This window comes from Phaseolus vulgaris, chromosome 3, assembly GCF_000499845.2.
Source record: "Phaseolus vulgaris cultivar G19833 chromosome 3, P. vulgaris v2.0, whole genome shotgun sequence".
In the NCBI taxonomy this organism is placed as follows: Eukaryota; Viridiplantae; Streptophyta; class Magnoliopsida; order Fabales; family Fabaceae; genus Phaseolus; species Phaseolus vulgaris.
In genome coordinates, this window is record NC_023757.2 from 33,428,100 (window position 1) to 33,451,628 (window position 23,529).

The window sequence follows — 23,529 nt, forward strand, 5'->3', positions numbered from 1 at the left end:
CATGTGAAGAAAGGAAGTGTGGAATTGGTGCATGTGGCAAGTCAGAATCAAGTTGCGGATATCTTCACAAAACCGCTACCGAAAGTACTTTTCAACATATACAAGAAGATGATTGACATGATGGATGGTAGAAACATTTAAGTTTATGAGGGAGTTTTGTTGAATAAACTTTAAATGTAATTTGTGAGTTTTAAAATTAGAAGTTACTAGAAAATAGTAGAATGGGAGTTTGGATAGGTGAAAGGTCAAAAGTTGTGAGTGAGATTTTAATTATGTTGTTAGTGAGGTTTTAAGGTCATAATGAAGATTTTTCTAGAAGAGCTTCCTAAAATATATAAATAGGATGTTGTCTCAGTTATAAGATGCACCACAGAAAGAAATACAATAGAGAGAAAATTCAAGTGTGAGTGTTTGTTTGTTTTATAATTTTTTCGTTGTGTTGTGTTTTCTTGTCAAATGAAGTTATTCGAAAGTTTTAACTATTTTATATGTAACGAAAACAATGTGTATAAAAAATATAAACTCAAAAATCTAAATATTTTTATGACTACTAAAACTACAATTATTACATACAAATTAGAATTACAAAATAAAAGTTACATGGAAGTAAGGATGGTGGATCACACAAGATGTTTTAGTAGAGACTCGCGAAACATGATGAAAGGGTCATGTTTTTTTTAGATGAACAAGAAAAAATAAATAAATGTGAATTACTTTAGGGGTGTTTCAACCCTAATACACCTTGGGCAAATAGCCCACAATATTCCAAACAAAAACAACAACCCATCACAAACAACAGAAAAAAAAACACCTACCCAGCCTAAGACAAATCACTTATTTTTAATTGAAAACATACAAACCAAAAGATCAAGACACCAATCTGAAAAAGAAAAACAAGTTGAAGGAACTTTGGAAGTAACCCAAGACCAGATCTTCAACTATGCCAAGGAAAAATTTCAAAATGATCAATCACTCGTCCCTTAAAAATATGCTTATTCCAATGTCACCAAATCTCACTTACCAAAGCAATCCAGATATTTTCAAAAGCTAAATTAATGACTGTAGGAGCACCGAACAAGTTAGAATGCAAGAAATGTGAGGTAGGCTCAAGATGATCTGCTGACTTCAACCCTACCCAAGCATAGCAAAGACTCCACACGAGCCAGGTTATTTTGCATTCAAAGAACAAATGACTTGTAGTCTTCTCTTTCTCCCAGCAAAAGCAACAATGCAAACTATTCGCAACCCCACGTCTCGCTAGATTGAACTTGATAGCAATCTTATTCTCCATAACCCTCCAAGCATTGATGTGAGCTGAGGGCAAAACCTTAATCTTCTAAAAAATATTATACAAACTCGAGGAATCCCCCTCTACCGAACCCTTTAAAAAACCATACATAGAGTTAATTGAATAATCGGTGTTACCTTCATCCTTTCAAATCCATTTATCCCCGAAATCAAAAGAGGGACTTGAAAATTGCACAACCCCTAAAAGTTGACTAACCTGTTCCATTTCCCAAGTGAAAAGACCTCTTCTCCAAGACAAATCCCACACCTAAACATTAGTAACCCAATCCCCACAAAGAGAAAGCTTAGCGTCTTTGATTACTAACAATGAGAAAAGCCTTGGGAAAGACCTTTTCAAGCTGCCAGAACCCAACCAATTATCTTCCCAAAAAAGTAACTTTTTCCCGTTTCCAAGCTTCCACCTGAAACGATCTTCAAAGGACATTCCCCAAACTTCCTGCTTTCAGACCTCTTTCAAATCTCTCCATAAGAGTGACTCATAAATGTGTATTTGTTGCTCTTTGAGGCTTCTCCACCCACCATATTTAGACTCTAGAATGTCCTTCTAAAGCCCTCCCTTAATCTTACTCAGATGCCATATCCATTTCTCCAATAAACCCAAATTAAAGAGCCTAATATTAGGAGTGCTAAGATTGTCTGCTTCCTAAGACTCGCACACCTTATCCCAAGACGCCCAGGCAATTTTCCTCCCCTCAGACCCCCAACTCCACAAAAAGTTCCTCTGTAGCGTCACAATCTTCTTCACAACAATGACACACATCTTGAACAAAGATAAATAGAACAATGGTATAGACCAAAAAACGAACTTGATCAAACAAATTCTCCCAGCCATTGAGAGAAATCTCCCTTTCTAAGTACTCAATCTAGTCTTGATTCTATCAACTACATTGTCCCAAAATGCGCTCCTCTTCTAACACCCCCCAACTGGTAACCCTAAGTACTTGAAAGAGGTTTTCGCCACTTCGCAATTGAGAATAGATGCATATTAGAGAATAGCATTCTGATCAACCTCCACCCCTCCAATTCCGCTCTTCAAAAAAATCCACCTTCAGACCAAAAGCTAGCTCAAAGCAATTCAACATAACCCTAAGGTTGTGCACACTTTTAATGTTGGCAGCGCAAAAAAACAAGGTGTCATCTGCGTACTGAAGCATATGGACCGTAACCTTCTTGTACCCAACCTCAATGCTCTCAAACAAGCTTTTGTCAACCACATTCCTAGAAACCCCAAGTAGTCCTTTGGATGCTTTAAGAAAGAAGAACGGTGTTAAAGGATCTCCTTGCCTCAAACCTTTCTTTGGAGTAAACTCCTTAGTCGGGATACCATTTACTAGTATAGACACCGTCACGGATTCCAAACAAGATTTAATCCAGGAAATCCACTTCTCGCAAAACCTAAGTTTGTCCATCATGTAAAAGATAAATTCTCAACTCACCGATTCATACGCCTTCTCATAATTCACCTTAAAAAAGACAGCTTTTTTTTTCCGCTTCACCTCCTCCAACACTTCATTAGCCACTAAAACACTATCCAATAAACTCCTTCCTTCGAGGAAAACAAATTGCCTAAGATCAATGACTTTATTCATCATCTTCTTTGGCCTAAAGGAAAAAATTTTAGAAATAATCTTGTAAATGCTCTCCACTATAAAATAGGTCTGACTATACAATAAATTTTTTATCTTTATAAAAAAAATCTCATGTATGTATGGTTGACTTCCAAATTTTCAATGCTTAGATTTTTATTATCTTCCTTTCAAACCATATTTGTATTTTCATGCTTTCTCTCTTTGCTTCTTCTTTTACTTTGTCACATTCCATTCCATATGTTAATTATAATAAGATCAAAGTAGTGTGTTACAGTTAATAATAAAAACTGTCACTTTGTTATTAAATAATAATTTTTTACACAACAATAAAATAATTATTTAGCATCAACTAAAAGTTCACGCTAACAAGTAAATGTCGATGTTAATTAACCAATAACATCGGATTTACATAGCATGTATCGAATTTTGAAGATCAATTTTAAAGATCGAATCTAAGTAACTTATTCTTAAATTGATTTTTTTAATTAAAGTAATTTATCAGTTTAACGTCAATTTGACTCACACTAATGTTTTTTATTTTAAAATTTATTTAATTTAGCATTTGTTTAGTCCTCGTTAATATTTTCTATTTTAAAATTTATTTAGTTTAGTGTCAGTTTGTTTCACGCTAATATCTTTTATTTTAAAATTTATTTAATTTAGTGTCCACTTGGTCCATACTAAATAAAATATATTTTTAATATTAATTTAAATTTATAAAATATCTCGTAAAAACCAACACTAATGAGAGTAATGTATAGAAAAAAATCTCGTAAAACACTACATATTTAACAAAATAAAATATAAGCGAAAAAAAATATATATATATATATATATATATATATATAAATATAATAAATGAAGGGGTGAGTGTTATGGATGAGATGAATGTGGGTGATGTAGATGAGTATGAATGAAAGAATTAGGAGAAGGGTGTGAACGAAGGAGATGATTGTAAGTGAAGGAGATGAATGTGAGTAAAGAAAACGATTGTAATGATATGGTGGAAACCAATTAACTAAATTGATTATAATATTGGAAGGAATATAAACATATAGTGAGTACTTTTATTTGCTACATCTACGTAATTGATGTTAAGTCTTATGTCTAATCCAAATATTATACAGACATTACTTACTGTATGGTATATAAAGTGCTTTAGTAACACCTGTACAACAAATTAGACTAAATTGAATCCTTGATTATTTTATATTTAATTGAAAATCCTCTGTCCAGGTGACAATATTCTGTTGGGATCAAATTGAGTTTTTCTTTCTTGGAAAATTTTCCATTTGGAGCCAAACTGTTTCATCCATTCTTTCCTTGTTTTGTTTTGGGGAAGATATTGCTTGATCTCAATACCAGCATCCTCACAGAAATCTAATATTTGTTGGTTTTGAGCTTGAAATTCCTCCACTTTATCAAACCCAGTTGCATGAAGAAGTGACACAGCATAGAAAACATCTTCATTAGGTGTAACTGCAGACATCTTATCATTCCACCTGTGAATTAATTACATGCATTTACATTAATTATACTAGCTATTTATTCCAAATCAAACATGCTTAATTTCTCTCAAAACTTACTTGGATCGATTCATGGGGTAGATTATCGCAATTCCTGCAGTTATATTTTGCTTCAGAATAATGCCCTTGAACACACCTTCATTGAAATCTGAGATTCGAGATCCTGGAACAAAGAGGTTTATCCAAGGATGAGGGACATCCCAAAGTCCTTGTGATCTTAAGAAAAGCTCGTCAGAATGAACTCTGTTCAGGAACTCTTCGTATGATACATCTTTTTCGAACATAAACGTAGGAACAAACTTCAACCCCTCCACCAAAAGTTCTACTTCCTATTCAATGAAATAAAAACATAATAACTAACGTAAGTCTTTCACAGATATATTGATCATAAAAGTTTAGTTCCTAAATTAGTTAATTACCTCTTCAATGTGTTCTTGAGTACTATTGTCGTAATATTTCACAAGCTCTATGATATAGATGATGCCGTATTGTGTTACTAGGGAAGATATACGAGGTTGATCAGGTGCTGGAAAAGAGGAAAGATCCAATGGTGGCTGATTTAGCAGAAGGAAACCTTCTACATAATCAGCTGCAATGGTCTCGTTTCTTCCATTCAACGAGATTAAGTGTTCTTGGTCTGCAGAAAAAGCAGAGAAATTGTTGTAAAGCAAACGGAGCCACTTCACCTGCAAGAAATTAGGCAAATGATTTTTCATTAATTAAGCATGATATTGAAGAATGTTGTAAACATTTTTCTTTGTTTTGGGCATGTAAACGTAGAATACTTGAAAGCAACTGGTTGTGGTGACTTACTAACCATATAAAAGAGGTGTCCATGGAATTTACATATTTTACTTTTATTCTTTCAAATGATAAATAATTAAATGAATAAAAGAATATGATACTTGCCCTAGTTGGTGCAGGTCCAAGAGCTATTCTTGCCCTAGTTATAATTCCAAATTGACCTAGTCCTCCTAGGACGGCATAAAATAACTCTGAGTTGTTCTCCGAAGAACATGTCACTAGGTCTCCTTTCCCTGTCGAAGCCAGGTATAAACATGTGTATCAAGTGTGCCCAATGAAAAAATGTACAAATTTCTAATGAGTAAAATCACGTTTCTTGCTTTCATAAATGTGTTTTCTGCTTCCAAAAACAACTCTATTTGCTGATATGTAAATAAAAACCAGCATCCCTTACACACAGGCACCAAACTAGCATAAAATTTAATTTACAATTATTTATTTACAACTTGAAAATCATTTCTCGATTGTCTTACCTCACTCATTAAATATGTAATAGTAGATTAATTGAATGATGAATACTGAGTACACTTGCCAGAGTACCAATGGCAAAAGTCGAAAATCCAGGAGTAGATTTTTTCCTAGTTTCCTTAGTCCTAAAACTCTACAAGAGAGTTGACTTGTATTTGTTAAAGAAGATTTTCCCAAAACTAAGCAGGGAATAATAAAGTGCAATTGTTAATTTGAAGAGATGGTTGTTATTCATTAAAATGGGAAATATTTGAGAAAGAGAAGCAAGAGTGCGTGCTGACAATTAGTTGGGTGAGGACATATTTAAGACCAAAAGATTAGTCCGCAGAAATTGTTTGCGTATTCAATCCAAGCCGGTCGAATAGGAAAATAAACAGTGTAGTATTTCATGTCTCAGTCTATCTTTGATGTAATCATTGAGTGATATGGAATCTTGGTAAATATATGATGAAGTCACGTGACAATTACAATTTTATACATATTTTTTCATGTCTGTTTCTTGGTTTGATTTCATAAGACTGTTAAGGAATCAATCATAAACAAAGTAGCACACAGAAAATATTTAAACTGCAATAATGGTGAAGAATCAAAACCCAAGGACATTTTTGCTGTTCTTTTGGTTATAATCTAAACCGAAGATCAATCCCCAGAAACCCTTTTTTCAAAAAAAATATTATCTAGAAAAATAGACAGTTCTTCTTTTCTGTTAGGGAGAAAATATACTACAGCACACATATTTTAGTTAACTTTGACAGTTGACATAATCTAAGTTGTAAATAAAAGAGATAAGATTTTGAACCTAGCAAACTCCTAAAAGAGCTACTAAATCTCATAACCCGCATCAATTTTTTAATGAGATGGTCAATTCATACATCATAAAGAGACAAGGTTAAAATCTTCTGTAAAGATATGATGTGACCTATCAAGTTAGCTTAATTGAATTCTGAGTTCATTTAATAAAACCCATTCATCTGATGTTTTTTTTTTAATAATAAGATGTTCAAGGTGTCTTAGTTTAATGAATGTATTTATGGAATTTAAAAAAATGATAGTCATATAGAATAAATATATTCTTTTGCTGATAAAAAAAATAGAATAAATATATTACGTATGTCTTCCATTATTTTTGACGTTTGTTTGATCCTTCCCCGAATTTTTTAGTTGGTGTAATAAAAGGATAGAGATGATCAATCAATTAGTACGTTGACAGTATAATTTTATTCAATAATATAAAATATTCTTTTCATCACTCTTACCATTAAGTTATAATTAGTTATAAAAAAACATTAAAAAAAAATCAAACAGCAAAGAAAATAAATAACTATTAGTCTTATAAATTTTTTTTAAAAATATTACATTTTAATAGATTAAATGAATACATACACACATATTACACTTTGTGAATGAAGTATTAAAGAATTTTAGATCATAAAACTTTGAATCCATCTTTATAGATGTGTGAATGTGTAGAAGAGAAAGACAAACGAATCCTCATATTTTGATTTTCGAATGTGTTAATTGTGATGAACTTTAATGCAATGTTTAAGGAAATTTATCTGGAAAAGTTAATTATTAGCTGGGGAAGAGACTATACAATCCATACCTGTAACAACATCCAATTGATGAACATTGGAAATCTGAGGACCAAACCTGAAGGATTGGCCACTAATCCCTGCATTGGAGAGAGTTCCAGCAACCGATAAGAACAAGTAGTCAGTCCAAGAGAGTGGTGTGAGTCCGTGCTCAAGTGTTGCATGCAACACATCAATCCAAATTTGTTCTCCACCCACATCAGCATATGGAGTGCCATCAGACACTACTACAATCCCAGACCCGTTTCTAAACCCATTCAACTCAGTCATGTTCACCACAACCCCGTCATTTGTCATGGCTTGTCCGTTAACCGAATGTGCTTGCCCTCTAGGAGCTATGGTGAAAGGGATGGGGAGAGAATTCGAGAAATTTATCAGCAGAGAGATGTCACTAATGGACGATGGAGAAAAAATTGCAAAAGGGTTGTCATGAACTATGTGGCCAAAGTCTGTTGAGGCTAGTGAAAGGGTCACAGGATCACGAATAAGCTTCAGGGTTAGGTCTTTTGGTGCTTGGAGTAATGACCAAGGTTGTGATTGTGCCTGTGTGAGCACTACGAAGGTTAACCCTAGCATAACCAAAGCTTTCGAAAATCTAAAATAACTTGCCATTTTGGGAGAGACGAGGGACTCAATTTGGTTAATGCACTATTGCTTTGAATATTGCTATGAAAGTGTTCTTGTTTAGTTACATGTATTTATAGGAAACAAGAGGAAGAAGATGATTTTTTGGCGAATGCAACGACGTCGTGATCTACTATAATATTGTATATACATATATATGTATTGTTGTTGCTTAGATTTATACGCCTTTAATGTTGTAAATTTGCTTTTTCATTTGCACGCTTTAGGCTGCTGAAACTTCCATTTTCATCCACTTGTTTGGCTGCATAATCTTTTGGCCGATCATAGCATAAATTAGTCCTTGGACGGAGTTTATAAAATTATAGTCAAATGTTGAAGATGAAGCTTTGTTTTTTCCTTTATTTACATTTGGAGATGGGAGACTTTACACTAATTTCATTTAATAATCGGTATTACGTGTGACAATTTGTCATGGTCAACCAATAATTTGTTCACAGTTGACATAATCATAATTATCTGATACGCAAATCAGTTAACATTCCTGTGCCGGAAAACCTCTGTGACACAGAATATGAGAAAAATAAAATCATGCATTGACAATGATTAAAGTCCACATTTGCTCAATTATATTAATTAGCATTGGTGTGAAGTTTATTAGGTAACCACCTATGCTGTTAGTGTACCTCCATCATTAACACACTTGTGTGTTTCATTGACTTTGTTTTTTATAATCATAATCTCTTGGTTCCCTGTTAAATTTTAGTTTTCTTCGATAACATAACCGCCTTTTAGGGTATGCTTCTTTTTCTTTGTGCTGCAACGTGAAGTAACTGAGAGGGAGATTTTATAAAACTTCTAAGACCTGGCCTTTACACTTCATCACGTATATATGTGGTAAACGTTTTATGACTAATATAGTTGGAGTGTATTTCAAGAATGTGATTAAAAAGATCTTTCACGTGCTGAACCAAAATGAAAGAAAGTATGTTAGAATTATCTTGTGCGTACTGAGAAGCATGTCACTTGCTCCATGTGCTCAACTATGAATTTCTTCCAACTTTGGGAAGAAAACATGTTTCTGAGTGACACAATTTAAGGCATGTATAATAGAATTAGTCACAAGGTAAGCCTAATTTTGTCACTGTTGCCATCACCAATCTCTAGAAAACATGATACACGGAATGGTTTGAACACTATATACGGTCATATCACACATGTACCTCATTGTGTAGACAAACTTCTCAAGAGTTGAACCAAACTTCTGACTTGGACCGTAACCCTTACCACGATTTTTCTATTCGTGGCCCATTTAAGATTGCAAAAGTATTTCTCGTATGGTACAATCACCATCACTGAAACTTGTTAAAAGTCTTTCCTTCACAGCTAATAAAGTTGGATGTGATTTAAAGTTGATGCTTAGTTCAAATATATTGGAGGGTATGGATTATCTCCTGTTAATGAGTATCACGAGTTTTGACAATTGTTTATTACTTAATATATAATTGAAATAAAAACTAATCAGTTCCTTGTCTCATTAAGTTAAATTTAATAATAAACCATATAGAGGATCCAGATTCATACTTGTACGTACTCTGGGGTTTTTTTTTTTTTGTACGTACTCTGGTGTTTGAGAGAAACCTTGTACTCATCGAATGCTGTAAATTAAAGCATGATGATAAAAAAAATGATTTTCTTCTGTCTATAAAAAATATATATTTTTGAATAATGGTTTTTGTTATGGTCTTTGATAGTTGAATGATGCTAAGAAGATATGGGCTCAGCATTCTACAACTCCATAAATTATAAGTGCACCCCCTTAGTGTTTGTGAAAAGACCAAACTCTCCTTCCTTATATTTATATTTAATTAATCTACCTTCTCATTACTTCTCTCCCACCTCTTCTTCTACCTTGTTTGCTGCACCCCCTAACTTCACCCCTTCCAATTTTGCTTCCTTCGTACTTGAGTGGGAGCGATTGTTAAAACTACATTGGTCATTATTGTCGTTAAATTGTTAAAGAGGTAGGTATTTATGGGTTTTTTTTTTTTGGTCTGATTTTAATTTGGTTTTTCGAATCTATAAATACATTTCAGGTTATAGAATCCAAAAAATTATTGATTGTTTGTTATTATTATTTTCTAAGATATGATCAAGATCGAAGGTGGATCATCATCACAAACACAAGCTAAACAATGACGGATGTTGTTGGTCTGTAAAAGAAATAGCAAAGTTGTCATTGTCATTGATTATGATGTCATGTCACTACATGCTACACAAGAGCATGAGCAAGTTAGAGTAGGGTATACTAAGGACCTACTAATACATTGTTGGAAGGGTGAGGATTGAGAGGAATTAAAGTTGATCTCCCATGGGCACAAGCTACATAAGTTTGAGATCCATCATCCCCAAATTGAGACCATGGTGTTTAAAATGAGTTGTTGACACTATTCAACATTAGTTATAAAACCGTTGATAAAAATCTCATATCAGCCTATGTTGAAAAGTGGCACGACACCAATAGTTTCTACCACTTTGCTTATGAGATGACCATCATTCTAGATAATGTGTCTACATTACTACATTTCCCCATTGTGGAGTAGTTTTGTTTGTATGTGACATTAGATTTCACATCAACATCATCATTGTTAGTTGAGCTACTTGGGATAACACCGCAACAAAGTTAAGGCAGTGTTGTGGTGCTTATGTCCTATGAGTTGGTTGCACAAAGTGTACGAGAATTGCATCATACATCATAGACGGGAGTTCGCAACTCATGCTTATTTGTTGCATCTAGTTAGGTGCACAAGTTTTATTGATAAAAGTGTGACATCAATTGGCGTGTCTTACTTGTTGTTATTCTACAATTTGAGGATGTGTGGTGGATACACATAGGGAGTTGATGCACCAACCCACATGTACGACAGTTAGGAAATGCTTGTTTTGTACAGACAAAGTAGTTGGGGGATTATGTCTCGTTGTTACAGGTAAATAATATATATAATTTGAACAATTTAGATTTATTTTCAATTAAATATATGAATAATATTCAATTCATAATGGATCAAGCGTGGATATATGAATACTTCCCAGGATGGGAGTCAGGGATATCACTCTCACATATCAGGTGTTCCTCCCTTGGACGTGTCGTTACGTTATTGAACGCCATGTACAGTTTGCATTCAAATCAACAGCCTTACTCATGTTGCAGTGCTCTTGAGTCCTTACGATGACCATCGAGCTAGTCAATCGTTTGAGCTTATAGCCATATTCACATGATATATCTGGCTTGAGACATGCTCACAATGTTATTTGCCCAAGCGTGTTCTGCACCAGTTTAGGTATGAGCAGACAATTCCTCAACCATCTTGAAGGAGGTGTCATTGATGACCGATAGATGCACTTTGTCGACCATCTTGTTATCGTGACACTAGTTTCACATCCCTTAGCTTGTGTAGTTGGATACATGCACGAGTTCAGATCAATGTCACACCCCTACATACTTCCACAGACAAATGAAGATTGACTATATATATTGTTGTGTAATCGACCACATATTTCAGATGATGGTCAGACACAACCGCCATCACAGTAGGAGCATGCTTATCAGGTGAGTTATTTCCATTATTATGTTACAATGCTTTTATTTTTAAGTGCCTAATCACTGGCTTAATAAAAGTAGGATATATTCAAGAGGATTGTTGACATTCTGTAAGGTACGATCGATTATGAACATGTGACAAAAGGTACTTCCTTATAGGATGAAACTCATAGTACAGTGTATTACAGTTAGCATGTAGTATCACGATTAAGGGAACCATTTATACAAAACGTCCATGAGTTGTACGAATAAAGCGACAGGACATCGTTCTACAACTTAGGATTTGCATTTTTTAATTTGACATTAATATTGTATAAAAAAATTCATTATTAATATATGAGATAACATCATTATTTATTGATTTTACATTTGATTAATATTTTTTTGTTCAAAAAACCTTAATATTAAATAAATTATGTTTTAAATACAAAAAATAACTGATAGTTGGATTTGAAATTAATTCAAAATATATATAAATACATTTTAAAAATTACAAAAAAAAATATTTTCGATTGTACATTATAAAATATATTATGTATTTCAGATTATATATATTGAAATGCAATTTTAAACGGTAAAAATGAATTTTCAAATTATATGAGTGCATGCACAACCCAGAGCCCATAAGACATTGGTGCCCAAACAAAGCTAGCACAATAATAAGGCGGCAATTTCAATTTCTTCCTACATCATATCAATTTTTTAAAAATTTCAAAATAACCTTTATTCCGAATTTGAAAATACGGAATAGTAAATATAATTAAAAAAAAATACATTCCGAATAAAAAAATCTAGAACACAAAATTAAAAATATATTCTGGATAAATTTTCTGAAATTCAAAAATATGTTTCGGAAATCAAAATCCAAAATATTTTCAGATAAAAGATATCGGAAGTAATTTTTATTTACACCCTTTTTTTATAAGGTTATTTTTGTCATTTAGAAGGAAATTTTTGTCATTTTCATAAAAGATTGGGTGCATGTTTAAATTGGTATGGTGGAGGGATAAATTGCCTAATAAGGCCCGGACCTTAGCACATGACTCAAAAGTAGGTTCGAAACGACTGTTTCTTCCTACACCTCCATATCTTCTTACACAACATGAAAATATATTTTTATTCTTCTTGTATCACTTCCATAGAATATTTTTCGGATTACGTAATCCAGAAACTCCTTTGAAAAAAGATTTCTGGATTACATAATCCAGAAGCTAAATAAGCATCTGAAAAAAGACTTATGGATTATGTAATCCGAAAGTTAATTACAAATTTGAAAAAAAAACTTCCAGATTATGTAATCCAGAATATTATAAAGGAGTATTTTTTAAAATTCGAAAATTTGTAAAAATGCGAGAAGAAAGAATGGAGGTGCAGGAAGAAACGGTCGTTCGAAACATAGGAATGTACTGTTCTGATACTACTCTGGAAACTGGGATAGTCTTTTTCTTTTTCTTTTTCTTAATAAAAACATTAGAAGCATGCTATTTGACATAACTTTTAAATTAGTTATAATTTCTTAAAAATTAAAAAAAAATGAATCTTATGTTTTATTTAATGATATTTTTATTAATTTTTATAGATTTTCATAAAAATTTAAAAACAAAATAGGGTATTTTAAAAGAGTAGTTTCTATCACTTTTCCTTTGGTTAATCACTTGATCTTTACCCTTCTACATCTTCTACTGATCTCTCTTTTCCTAATCTCCTATAATTAACAAAATTCACCGTGAGAATTACTGTTAGTAATGATACTTGGACATGTTTATGTACATTTAAAAAAATTGTTGAGTTTTTCTACTCACATAAACTCTATTGTTAATGATGTTTTAATACCTATTTTTTCAGCCTTTCAAAAAGTTATAAGCTACTATAATAAACAATGATTCCCATTTAATAGACTAAGATATTTTCAACCTAAAACTTTGAATAATGAATTTGAAAAAAAAAATCTTATATTATCTTCAAAAACAAATTCCTTAACAGATTTTAATCACAAATTCGATCATTATAAATTTCAAACACAAATTCATTCATTATTTTGGTTACATAATTAGTCACTAAATTAGTCGCTATGCACCAACATATTAGTCATCGATGTTGGTTGATTACTAAATTGGTCGGTAAATAAAATAGTGACCGATTGACTTTTCGGTAATTATTTATTATTTTTCTAGTAGTAACTGTGTCCCGTATTTAAACTGTTTTAGGTAATTTGGATGGAATTTGAATTGGTATATGTTGCTTGTGTTCTATGAATGATATAATTACATTTGGACTGGTTGAGGTTGGAAAGGTAATTCCTATCTACCTAGTAATTAATTTTATTTATTTATTATCGATAAAAAAAATATATACATATTTATTTTATAATTTTATAATATTTTGTACAAATCTTATTAGCCTATAAATAAATGAAAAGTGAAAGAGCATTGGTGAAAGGGAAGAAAAGAAAAAGATAAATATAAGAGCAAGAAAAAGATAAAAGTAAAGAGATTTTTGTAACCTTGGCATAAATAGAATTTTAACCTCATTGTTAGATTAGCCATTTTAACTGTATTTTTTAACAAGTGGAAGGTGAACCTGCCACTCAATGTTTGAGCAACATCTATGCCATAATCATCCTTATTCAAATTACAATTTTAACTTTCTAATTTTTTCAAGCCTTCCATTTAAATCCATTATAAATAACATTTTTTCATATTTAAACTCAGAAAAAGAAAATATGTAACAACTTTATTTTATATTGTATATTATATTAGATGATGATTATTAGCACTAATTTGGATTAGATCCGGATTGATGAAGGGATAAAATTTTAATAATATAATGCTTTCTAATAAAAATCAGGTCAAAATGAACGATAATTACAGAAAAAAAAATCTCAGAATTGATTCATCGATAGTTTGTTTGGTTCTACCTCCAACCACACAAATCCTCATCAAAATGAAAAATACTTTGTTTAGTTTAATGCTTACGATTCATGTTTAGATCGGAGTAATAAACTCTACCTTCTGTCTAAATTTATAATTTGACTTACAAATATTAATAAATATTAATGTAAAAACAAACACGCGTGGCGAATATTAACGTCGAAACAAGTGGTTAATTACTTCAATTTTTCTCTGATACACATAAGTTCTTGTTGAGAGGAACAAATCACCTATGAATGTCAACAGATTTTCGGAAAAAAAAATTCTAAATATAAAAATACATTAATATTTAAAAAAATAATACATTATGTATTATAATTTTATCCTATTCCAATATTTTTTCCCATTTAAATATCTATATTCTCTACCAGAATTATGTCTCTGGATAGAAAAAGATTGCAGGCAAAGTTAGGTGTAGTCAATAATGAATATAGGCAAATTCTTCCTAGAGTTATTGTACTTTATTTTATTTTTAATTTAATAATATTTTTCTGAGTATGGTTTTTATTTTAAAGTAGTAGTAATTGTTTGTAGTAATTACTTGATGACTGAAGTAAGTTTTACTTATGATTGAAGTTTTTTTATATTTTTTTATTGATGATGTCGTTTTTTTTGTATTTTTTTAAAAGTCACAAAACTCAAAAATAAAACTAGTGAGATGAAAAATATAATACAAAAGTAAAAAAAAAATAGTTTTACACTGAATAACATTAAATAAAATGAATTTGTTCTCAACTTTCTTTCTTATGAAACTGTTTAAAAAAAATATTGTAACCAGAGAAGAATGAAAGTATTGCCATCCAGTTCATAATTCTATAAGTATCACTAATATGTTACAAAACACGGTGCACGTAATAATGAATATTTATCATTTTTCTAATATTACTATTCCAATATAATTTTTATTGACAGATACAGATATAAAATAAGAAGAAGAACTTTTTAGATTATAAAAAGAACTTTAGCATACCGACCAAGTGATGGTTTCTTAATACAAACTGGTATTATACTAATAATAGTACAAAGTAACAACAAAGGTGAAGAAACGACGAAGTTATGCCCTGTTTTCGTTCTTCATCAGTTACCTGCTCTGTAACGAAGAAGAGAGTCAATCCTCTGCAACCTCAACTGCTTCTTGAACCTGTTGATGAAATCATCAGCTTTAGCGTCCACCTCCTCCTCTTCTCTGCACCACGTTCCTTCAACCCTCGCCGTTTGCGGTCTCCGCCTCTCCACCTCCTCTTCCTCCTCGCGCTCTGTCGAGACCCCCCTCTCGCTTGCTGATCTCCGCATCTCCGTCTTACCCGACCCGCCACTCGGATCCTCTCCGTGTACGGACTCTGATCGGTAGAGACGCGACAAGTTTATGGACTGTAGCCGCTGCAGGAGCGAGGGACTCCGAACCAGTTCCGGCTGTTCAGGTTCGGGTTCGGGTTGCACGTGTTGTGTTTGTGCATGTGTGGGTTCTTGCTTGTGAAGAGAAAGATCGAAAGAAGTGAGGCGCTCCAACAGCGAGGGTGTCCGAACCAGTTCCGGGTTTCTAGATTCGGCGTGTTCGGGTTGGAGTTGCTGTGTTTCTTCATGTGAGGGTGTGTGTTTGCGGAAGGAGAGATTGAAGGACGTGACTCGCTCCAATAACGAGGGTGTTGGAACGAGTTGGGGCTGAGTGAAGTCTGGGTCTTGGTGGTGATGATGGTTATAGTTGTGAGTGAGATTGAAGGAGCTGACTCGTTGGAGAAGGGAGGGTGAAGGAGCGAGGTGAGGGTGGTGGTGTTGGTTTTTGGGAGTGAAGCGAGAAGTGATCGCTATTGTTCCTATCACGAGGTTGACGAGGACGAAGAGGGAAGAGGGAGTTAACCAGCTGGCAATGAAACTTGCTGGGTCTGCCATTGCTGAGAGTTTAGCTGAGCTCCAACACTTTCTTTGCTGTCTTATAATATTTTCACATAAAAAAAAAATTTAATGAAAATATAAGCAAAATATTGAATACGGATATATCAGAAGTGCTTTATGGTTGACGTTTACTTCTCTTTTAACTTGGTCCTTCTCTTTCTTCTCCAAAGCCCTCCACGTTCCACACCACTATCCTCTAACCTTTACTCTTAATCAAATGGGGAACAGAGCATCGTACACAATAATACACCCATTATTTTTCTATCTATGAGTTCCCAGAAAGAGAAATACAGAAACACAAGTTAAGACCAAAAGAAAAGGTTATAGATAAAATAGATTATATAGTGCAAAAGATGAAAAACACTAACCTTTCTCATGTTTATTTCTTAACACAGGTAATTATTTATAAGGATAATACTTTGTCCCCCTGGAAATTAATATATTAAGTATTGTTTTAAATCTAAGATATATTCTTTTAATGTGTTACTTTTTATTAATTAATGTTTGTTGAAAATTAAAAAAATCGTAAATAAATTAGGTTTGTTAATGTGTTATATTTCACATTATACATTATTCAATATAGTAAACCTCAACTCAACTTCATACGTATTTATTGTTACAGGAGGAAACATAAGTTATGCTAACTTATCTTAAATACACCGAAAAAATATGTAGACAGAAAAGTTAAATTAAAAATAAAATTTGGTATGAAATCTAATTCTGCAAGTTTCTTCTATTAATTTTATCTTTTGTTCTTCTTATTTTATGTCTTGATTTTCTTTTCCTTGAATCTTTTGTTTCGTGTCTACCACTTAATAAATCAATTGTTTATATTAAAATCTTTGTGGGTCAAATATAGCTTGACGACAATGTGGTTTCATGTATCAGTTATTAAATAAAAGGTGAGAAACAAAATTTTGCAGTTTTTAATGATTTTTAACTAATGACAGAATATATGTTAAAATTAGTGTTGTGTATTTCCTTTATTGTAATTAGAGCGATAATGGTTGGATATTATAAGAAAATTATTAAAATAAATTTGTTTATAAGAAAATAATAAAATAATGTGTTGTGCAAAATTTTGTATGGGGTGACAGAATTTGTTAACCTCAAGGGCAAGTGGTTAACATGTGTTGGTGATTTCAATTTTAACTTTGCAAGGAGGGTGGAGACTAATAATGAACAAGTGTGTGGAGTAAAGTTGAATTAAAGTGGAACTACCAAGTTTAATTAGTTAATTAATCCCTTGGAAGGATTGTTTTTCCGCTGCTTCACTCACTACATAACTTATGATGCATCCCACAGATAGTGTGTTCCATAATCAGAGCAAGTATCACTCTTCTTTCATTAATCACGACAACCAAATTTTAGAAAAATAAAAGACTAAATTTTTACTTATAAATCACGGTATCACGTCGAACATGCTGCTTTATATATCGAGATGGTGTGTATTTGTAAGGACCGAATCCTAGGCACCGACCGAACATATAAAAAGAAGATACTAACGAAAAATGTGTTAAACAAGATTAAATTATATGAAAAATTAGATTATAAATCATCATAATATTTGAATATATGTTCAACACTAAAAAAAACTTATCAAACTTATAAATAGATATAACAAGGTAAAACTACATACAATATAGTACATTATTATTACTAAGGAAACACATGCGCTTATGCATATGTGTTCACAATTTTTTATTTTTATCATTAATATTCATTTTCAAAGTCATAATATTACTACAACAATTAAAAAAAGGTTTAATATTTTATATTTATTAATAATTTTCAATTTAATGGAACGAATAAATAACAGAAAATGAAAGAATGATCAATTTGATAAAGAGGAATAAAAAGTGAACCTGACAAGAAGAGAGTGTGAGCACCGCCTCCAAGCAATGACTTTAAAGGTCTGATTGCGAAAGACGGGACAAACAACAGGTTACCATTGCAAATCAAAGTTACGAATACTCAATCTTCCCTAATAGTTATTTTTCCATGATGCAGCGAACATCTTCTCTGTCTCGCGCGAGAAAGATTGCGTCAGAAATCATAGACTCAAAATTCTATTAGCGAATTTGGAGAAGCTTCGATGTCACATTTGTGATGAGAAGAATAGGTGATTCGTGAAGAAGGATGTAATTGGAGTGAAGAAGAATAAATTGGTTTACTCCTCGTTCACATCTACATCCAGATCACCTCCGCGAGACATTCAAAAATGGTCGTCCACCAAATTTTGTTGACGGAGTCAGAGATTGAGTCATTGGTGAAGAAATTGTTGTTGCCATTCATTCATATTTTTTGTAAAAAAAAAAGAATAAGAAAGCAAATGATAAGAAAGAATAACAACTATGATTTTTAAGAGAGATGAAGATGTGGGGGAAAAAACTGGTACAACTGTTTTTTACATAATGATAAAATATCAGTTTTAAAAAAAATAGTTTCCAATTAATTATAAGAATAATTATTTATTTATTAACTACTTAAAAAAATAATGAAATGACTTAAATGTCCAAGATAAAACAATAATATAAATATTGATATAAGGATAAAATTAAGAAACATCAAAAGAGCAGTTAAACAGGAAAATTCTCTTTATATATAAATGTAGATTATATAATATTTATTATTGTAACAGTAAGAAGAAGAGTAAATGTGAAACGGTGAAAAAGAATATTATTCAGTAAAAGTCAAGTCACATAGGGGCTGCACCCTGTAGTTATATATGGGAATGGCTTATGTAAAAGACTCACTACAACAGAAAATAGAAGCTATGTAACAGCACTCCCAGTATTATATCTAACACCCCCTTCCCCCCATAAACTTATCAGTGAGTTATCAACCACCCTAAGTTTATCTTTGAATTTCTGAAACATTGTTCCTGACAAAGGTTTAGTTAGAACATTGGCGATTTGAAATTGAGACGGTAGATGAACAACCAACAACTGTTTATGCTGAACACGGTCACGGACGAAATGTAAGTAAGCTCGAAATGTTTAGAACGAGAATGCAGAACAGGATTGGCAGCAATATGAACAGCACCGAGATTATCATAATGGATTATTGGAGTGGAAGAAGGGATGCGTAGTTCCGTCATCAGAGACTGGATCCAGGTAATATCAGCAAGGGCAGCGACAATGCTTCTATACTCAGCCTCAGTACTGCTTCTGGAGACAGCTTTTTGTTTCTTTGAAGACCAAGACACAAGATTGCAACCCACAAATATGCAATATCCAGTGGTAGACTTGTGATCATCCAAGTCCGTGGCCCAGTCTGAATCACTGAAACCAGTGATAGAATAGTTTGGTGAAGGGGTTAAGAGAAGACCGTGAGTTGATGTGCCAGCCAAGTATCGCAGAATACATTTCACAGCTTTCCAATGATGAATTTGTGGCTTATGCATATACTGGCAAACACGGTTAACCAAGAAGGAGATTTCGGGTCTGGTAATAGTAGAATATTGTAAGGCACCAACAATAGACCGATATAAAGTTGGATCATCAACAGAGACAGATTCATCAACTGTAAGCCGTAAAGAAGAAAGCATCAGAGAGGGTTGGGGCTTTGAGTTGTCCATGTTAGTTTGACGTAGGAGATCTTTAATATACTTTGCTTGAGATAGATGAATAAAATTGTCTTTAAGCCAAGAAACTTCGATTCCTAAGAAGTAATGCAGCGATCCAAGATTCTTCAAGGCAAAGGATAAGCCTAGTTGTTTGATGAATTCCTGCACTAAGACCAAAGAACTGCCAGTAACTGAGATATCATCAACATAAATTAGGATAAAGATAGTGTGAGATTGAGTAAACCGTGTGAAGAGAGAAGTGTCACTCTTAGCAACAGCGAAGCCTAGACGAAGAAGAGTTGTGGAGAGCTTTTCAAACCAGGCACGAGGTGCTTGTTTGAGACCGTATATGGCTTTATTCAGTCGACAAACAAGAGTAGGGTCAGTGGAGAATCCAGGTGGTTGTTGCATGTAGACAGAAGATGATAAGTCACCATGGAGATAGGCATTATTGATATCAATTTGATGAATTGGCCACCGTGAGGTTAGTGCAATAGTCAAGACAATTCGAATAGTGGTTGGCTTGATGACAGGGCTAAAAGTATCAGTAAAATCACAGCCTTCAGATTGTTGAAAGCCTTTGGCTACAAGCCGAGCTTTGTAGCGTTGAAGAGACCCATCAGAGTTGTATTTCAGTTTGAAAACCCATTTACTACCAACTAAATTTGCACCAGCAAGCAAAGAAGTAAGAGTCCAGGTGTTATTTTGAACAAAAGCATGATATTCAGATTGCATTGCATGAAGCCGTTGAGGATGTTTCATAGCTTGTTTGTAGGTGGACGACTGAAAAAGAGTCATTAGTCACAACAGTATGGAGAATTTTGGGTTTAGATATACCTGCCTTAGCACGAGTTACCATGGGATGAAGATTGGTAACTGGAATATGAGAAGTAGTCTGACAATGATTATTAGCAGTAGATATAGGTAATGATTGAGTGCGTGTAGTTGTAGGAGAGGAACAATTAGGAACAGAAACCAAAATTATAGGTAAAGAAGAAAAGGAAGAAGCAGTAGTATTACTCTCATTATGAATAACAAAAGGATTATCATGTTTGGAAAAAGGAAACAAATATTCATTAAAAATCACATGTCTTGAGATGATAGTCTTCCCATACGGAGTTAGGCAAACATACCCTTTGTGTGTACTGTTATAACTAAGAAACAAACACAAAGATGACTTAAAATCAAACTTATGTTGATTATAAGGTTGCAAGAGAGGATAACATGCACACCCAAAAATACGAAGAAAGGTATAATCAGGTTTAGATGAAAACAACTTTTCATGAGGACTTACATTATCTAAAACATGCGTTGGTAAAAGATTAATAATATGAACAACAGAGATAAAAGCCTCACCCCAAAATTTAAGAGGAAGAGAAGCAGCAGAAAGAAGAGCCAAACCTATTTCAGCAACATGACGATGTTTGCGTTCGACATATCCATTTTGTTCGTGAGTATGTGGACAAGTAAAACGATGAGAAATACCATGATCATGCAAGATTTTTGTTAAGGAAATAAACTCCTTAGCATTATCAGTTTGAAGACATTTTATGAGAAAACCAGTTTGTTTTTCAGCAAGTAATTTGAAGCGCAAAAAGATAGCAATAGCTTGAGATTTTGAAGTTATAAGACACAACCAAGTATACCTAGAAAAAGCATCAAGAAAAGCAATGTAATACACAGATCCATCACGCGCAGTAACATGTGAGGGACCCCAGATATCAACAAAACTAACTGAAGAGGAGCAGTATAAACCGTGTGTGAAAGTGGAAAAGGCAATTGACGACTTTTGGCAATAACACATGAATCACAAAAAGAAGAATTTTTATTACACAATATATTGTTCATTCGCATTACACATTGAACAGTTCTAGATGAAGCATGACCAAGTCTTTTATGCCACAATTCATACGGAGTCATAACAGAGTTGTGAGAACTAGTATTAACAGAGGGTAGCAAAGAGCGATGTAATGAGGGAAAAACATACAAGCCATCATGTATGTTTCCTTGGAGAAGAATCTCCTTGGTATCCTGATTTTTGACAAAGCACTGATTAGGATACAATTCAAAGAACACATTATTATCACGTGCAAACTTAGAAACACTAATAAGATTTTTATTAATGGAAGGAACATGCAAAAGGTTATGTAAACGAAAGGAAGCATTAGAATCAGATGAGCACTGAGAAACAAAACCAAGATGTTGAATATTCCTACCTAACCCATTTCCCAGTTGCACAGTATCGTTACCAGAATAGTTCATTTTCTTGGAGAAGACAGAGGAATCATGCGTGATATGATGAGTGGTGCCGCTATCGGGATACCACAGAGGGTCAGTGACGATGGAAGGGGTTCCCAAAATTGAAGGTTCATGGTCACCTACAGAGGAAGGCTGAAAACGGGCAGTATTAGCATAAACATTGGATGGTAAAATAGGAGCAGACCTGTGCCAGCAATGAAGAGCAGTGTGGCCAAATTTGAAACAGAGTTGGCATTGAACCCGAAGAGGTTGAGAATAAGAAGAATCGAAAACCCCACTCCATGAACTCTTTTGTGAATCCCGAAATTGTGGTTGTCGTTTATTGAAGGAATGATGGGCAAAGCCACGGCCGCCATGAAAATTGGTTCCACGAAACGAAGATCATGAAGGGGCCGAAGGGTTCCATTAAGTAGATGCAGTATTAGCTTGAATGAAAGGACGATCAAGAGACTTATATTTGTCAAACCTCTCTTCTTAAGCCAGGAGCAATGCTTCAATGTCCTCAACAGTGTAGGGATCAAGACGGGACGTGACAGAGGTGATGAACGAATCATACTCCTCAGGAAGACCATCCAAGATGGCTTTAAGATGATCTTCTGTGGAAACCTTGGAGCCAACAGCCGCAAGAGAATCGATAACTCGCTTGATGTCAAGAAGATAAACGTTGATAGATCGATCCCGCTTAGGGGTTTTCAACTGGGTTTTAAGCTTGCGAACTCTCGCACGGGTATTGGACGCAAAGTAGACATTCAGCTTGTCCCAAATTTGATAAGCCGATCGTAAACCCACCATTTTGGTTAACAAAGAATTCGACATAAAAGCCAATAGCCAAGCAACCAGAAGATTATCTTGTTGTGTATGTAGAAGAAAAAGGGGATTAGGGTTTTCTTTACCAGAAGAGAGAAACGACGGAGGAGCGGAAGACGATTCCAAAAATTTGAGTAAATTGAGACCTTCGACCTGCGCAAGAACCTGTTGACTCCATATCAGGAAGTTGTCATCGGTGAGTTTCAGGGTGAGAGACGTAGGAAAGGTACGAAGTTGAGAAGAAAGAGAGGAAGAGGATGAAGGGGTTTCGTTATCGGAAGCAGGAGAAGATGAAGAAGACATGATCAGATTCAAGAAAAAAAAATGAACCTGCTCTTGATACCATAACACTAAGAAGAGTAAATGTGAAACGATGAAAAAGAATATTATTCAGTAAAAGTCAAGTCACATAGGGGCTGCACCCTTTAGTTAAATATGGGAAGGACCTATGTAAAAGACCCACTACAACAGAAAGTAACAGCTATGTAACAGCACTCCCGAATATTTACTTAAACATTAGAGAACTTTATGTAGTTGTACTCCTAACCGAAAATTGAAGCCCGAAAACTAGTTGAGAAATCTAAAAAAAAATGAAAATCACA

At 33.6% G+C, this 23,529-nt stretch overlaps 2 protein-coding genes across 2 annotated transcripts; both read right to left on the bottom strand.

Annotated features, from left to right (window-relative positions):
* Nucleotides 1–3,898: 3,898 nt before the first annotated feature.
* Nucleotides 3,899–7,957, bottom strand: LOC137805880 (cytokinin dehydrogenase 4-like). The gene is made up of 5 exons (XM_068605772.1): nucleotides 7,299–7,957; nucleotides 5,333–5,460; nucleotides 4,843–5,109; nucleotides 4,484–4,752; nucleotides 3,899–4,399 (listed from the first exon to the last, which is right to left on the bottom strand). The coding sequence occupies exons 1-5, from the start codon at nucleotides 7,897–7,899 to the stop codon at nucleotides 4,111–4,113; spliced, it is 1,554 nt and encodes a 517-aa protein (XP_068461873.1). The 5' UTR covers nucleotides 7,900–7,957; the 3' UTR covers nucleotides 3,899–4,110.
* Nucleotides 7,958–15,321: 7,364 nt separating this feature from the next.
* On the bottom strand, nucleotides 15,322–16,441 carry LOC137807228 (pathogen-associated molecular patterns-induced protein A70-like). The gene is made up of 2 exons (XM_068607734.1): nucleotides 16,426–16,441; nucleotides 15,322–16,330 (listed from the first exon to the last, which is right to left on the bottom strand). Exon 2 carries the CDS (start codon nucleotides 16,288–16,290, stop codon nucleotides 15,478–15,480), a length of 813 nt encoding a protein of 270 aa, XP_068463835.1. The 5' UTR covers nucleotides 16,291–16,330; nucleotides 16,426–16,441; the 3' UTR covers nucleotides 15,322–15,477.
* Nucleotides 16,442–23,529: the final 7,088 nt, after the last annotated feature.

Bases quoted from the DNA above. Each gene is read 5' to 3' on its own strand.
- LOC137805880 (XM_068605772.1), bottom strand. From the start codon at position 7,899: ATGGCAAGTTATTTTAGATTTTCGAAAGCTTTGGTTATGCTAGGGTTA. The intron at 5,461-7,298 runs GTATGGATTGTA...TGGCTTCGACAG, and splicing joins TCAATTGGATGTTGTTACAG to GGAAAGGAGACCTAGTGACA. The intron at 4,753-4,842 runs GTAATTAACTAA...TTCATTGAATAG, and splicing joins CTCAAGAACACATTGAAGAG to GAAGTAGAACTTTTGGTGGA.
- LOC137807228 (XM_068607734.1), bottom strand. From the start codon at position 16,290: ATGGCAGACCCAGCAAGTTTCATTGCCAGCTGGTTAACTCCCTCTTCC.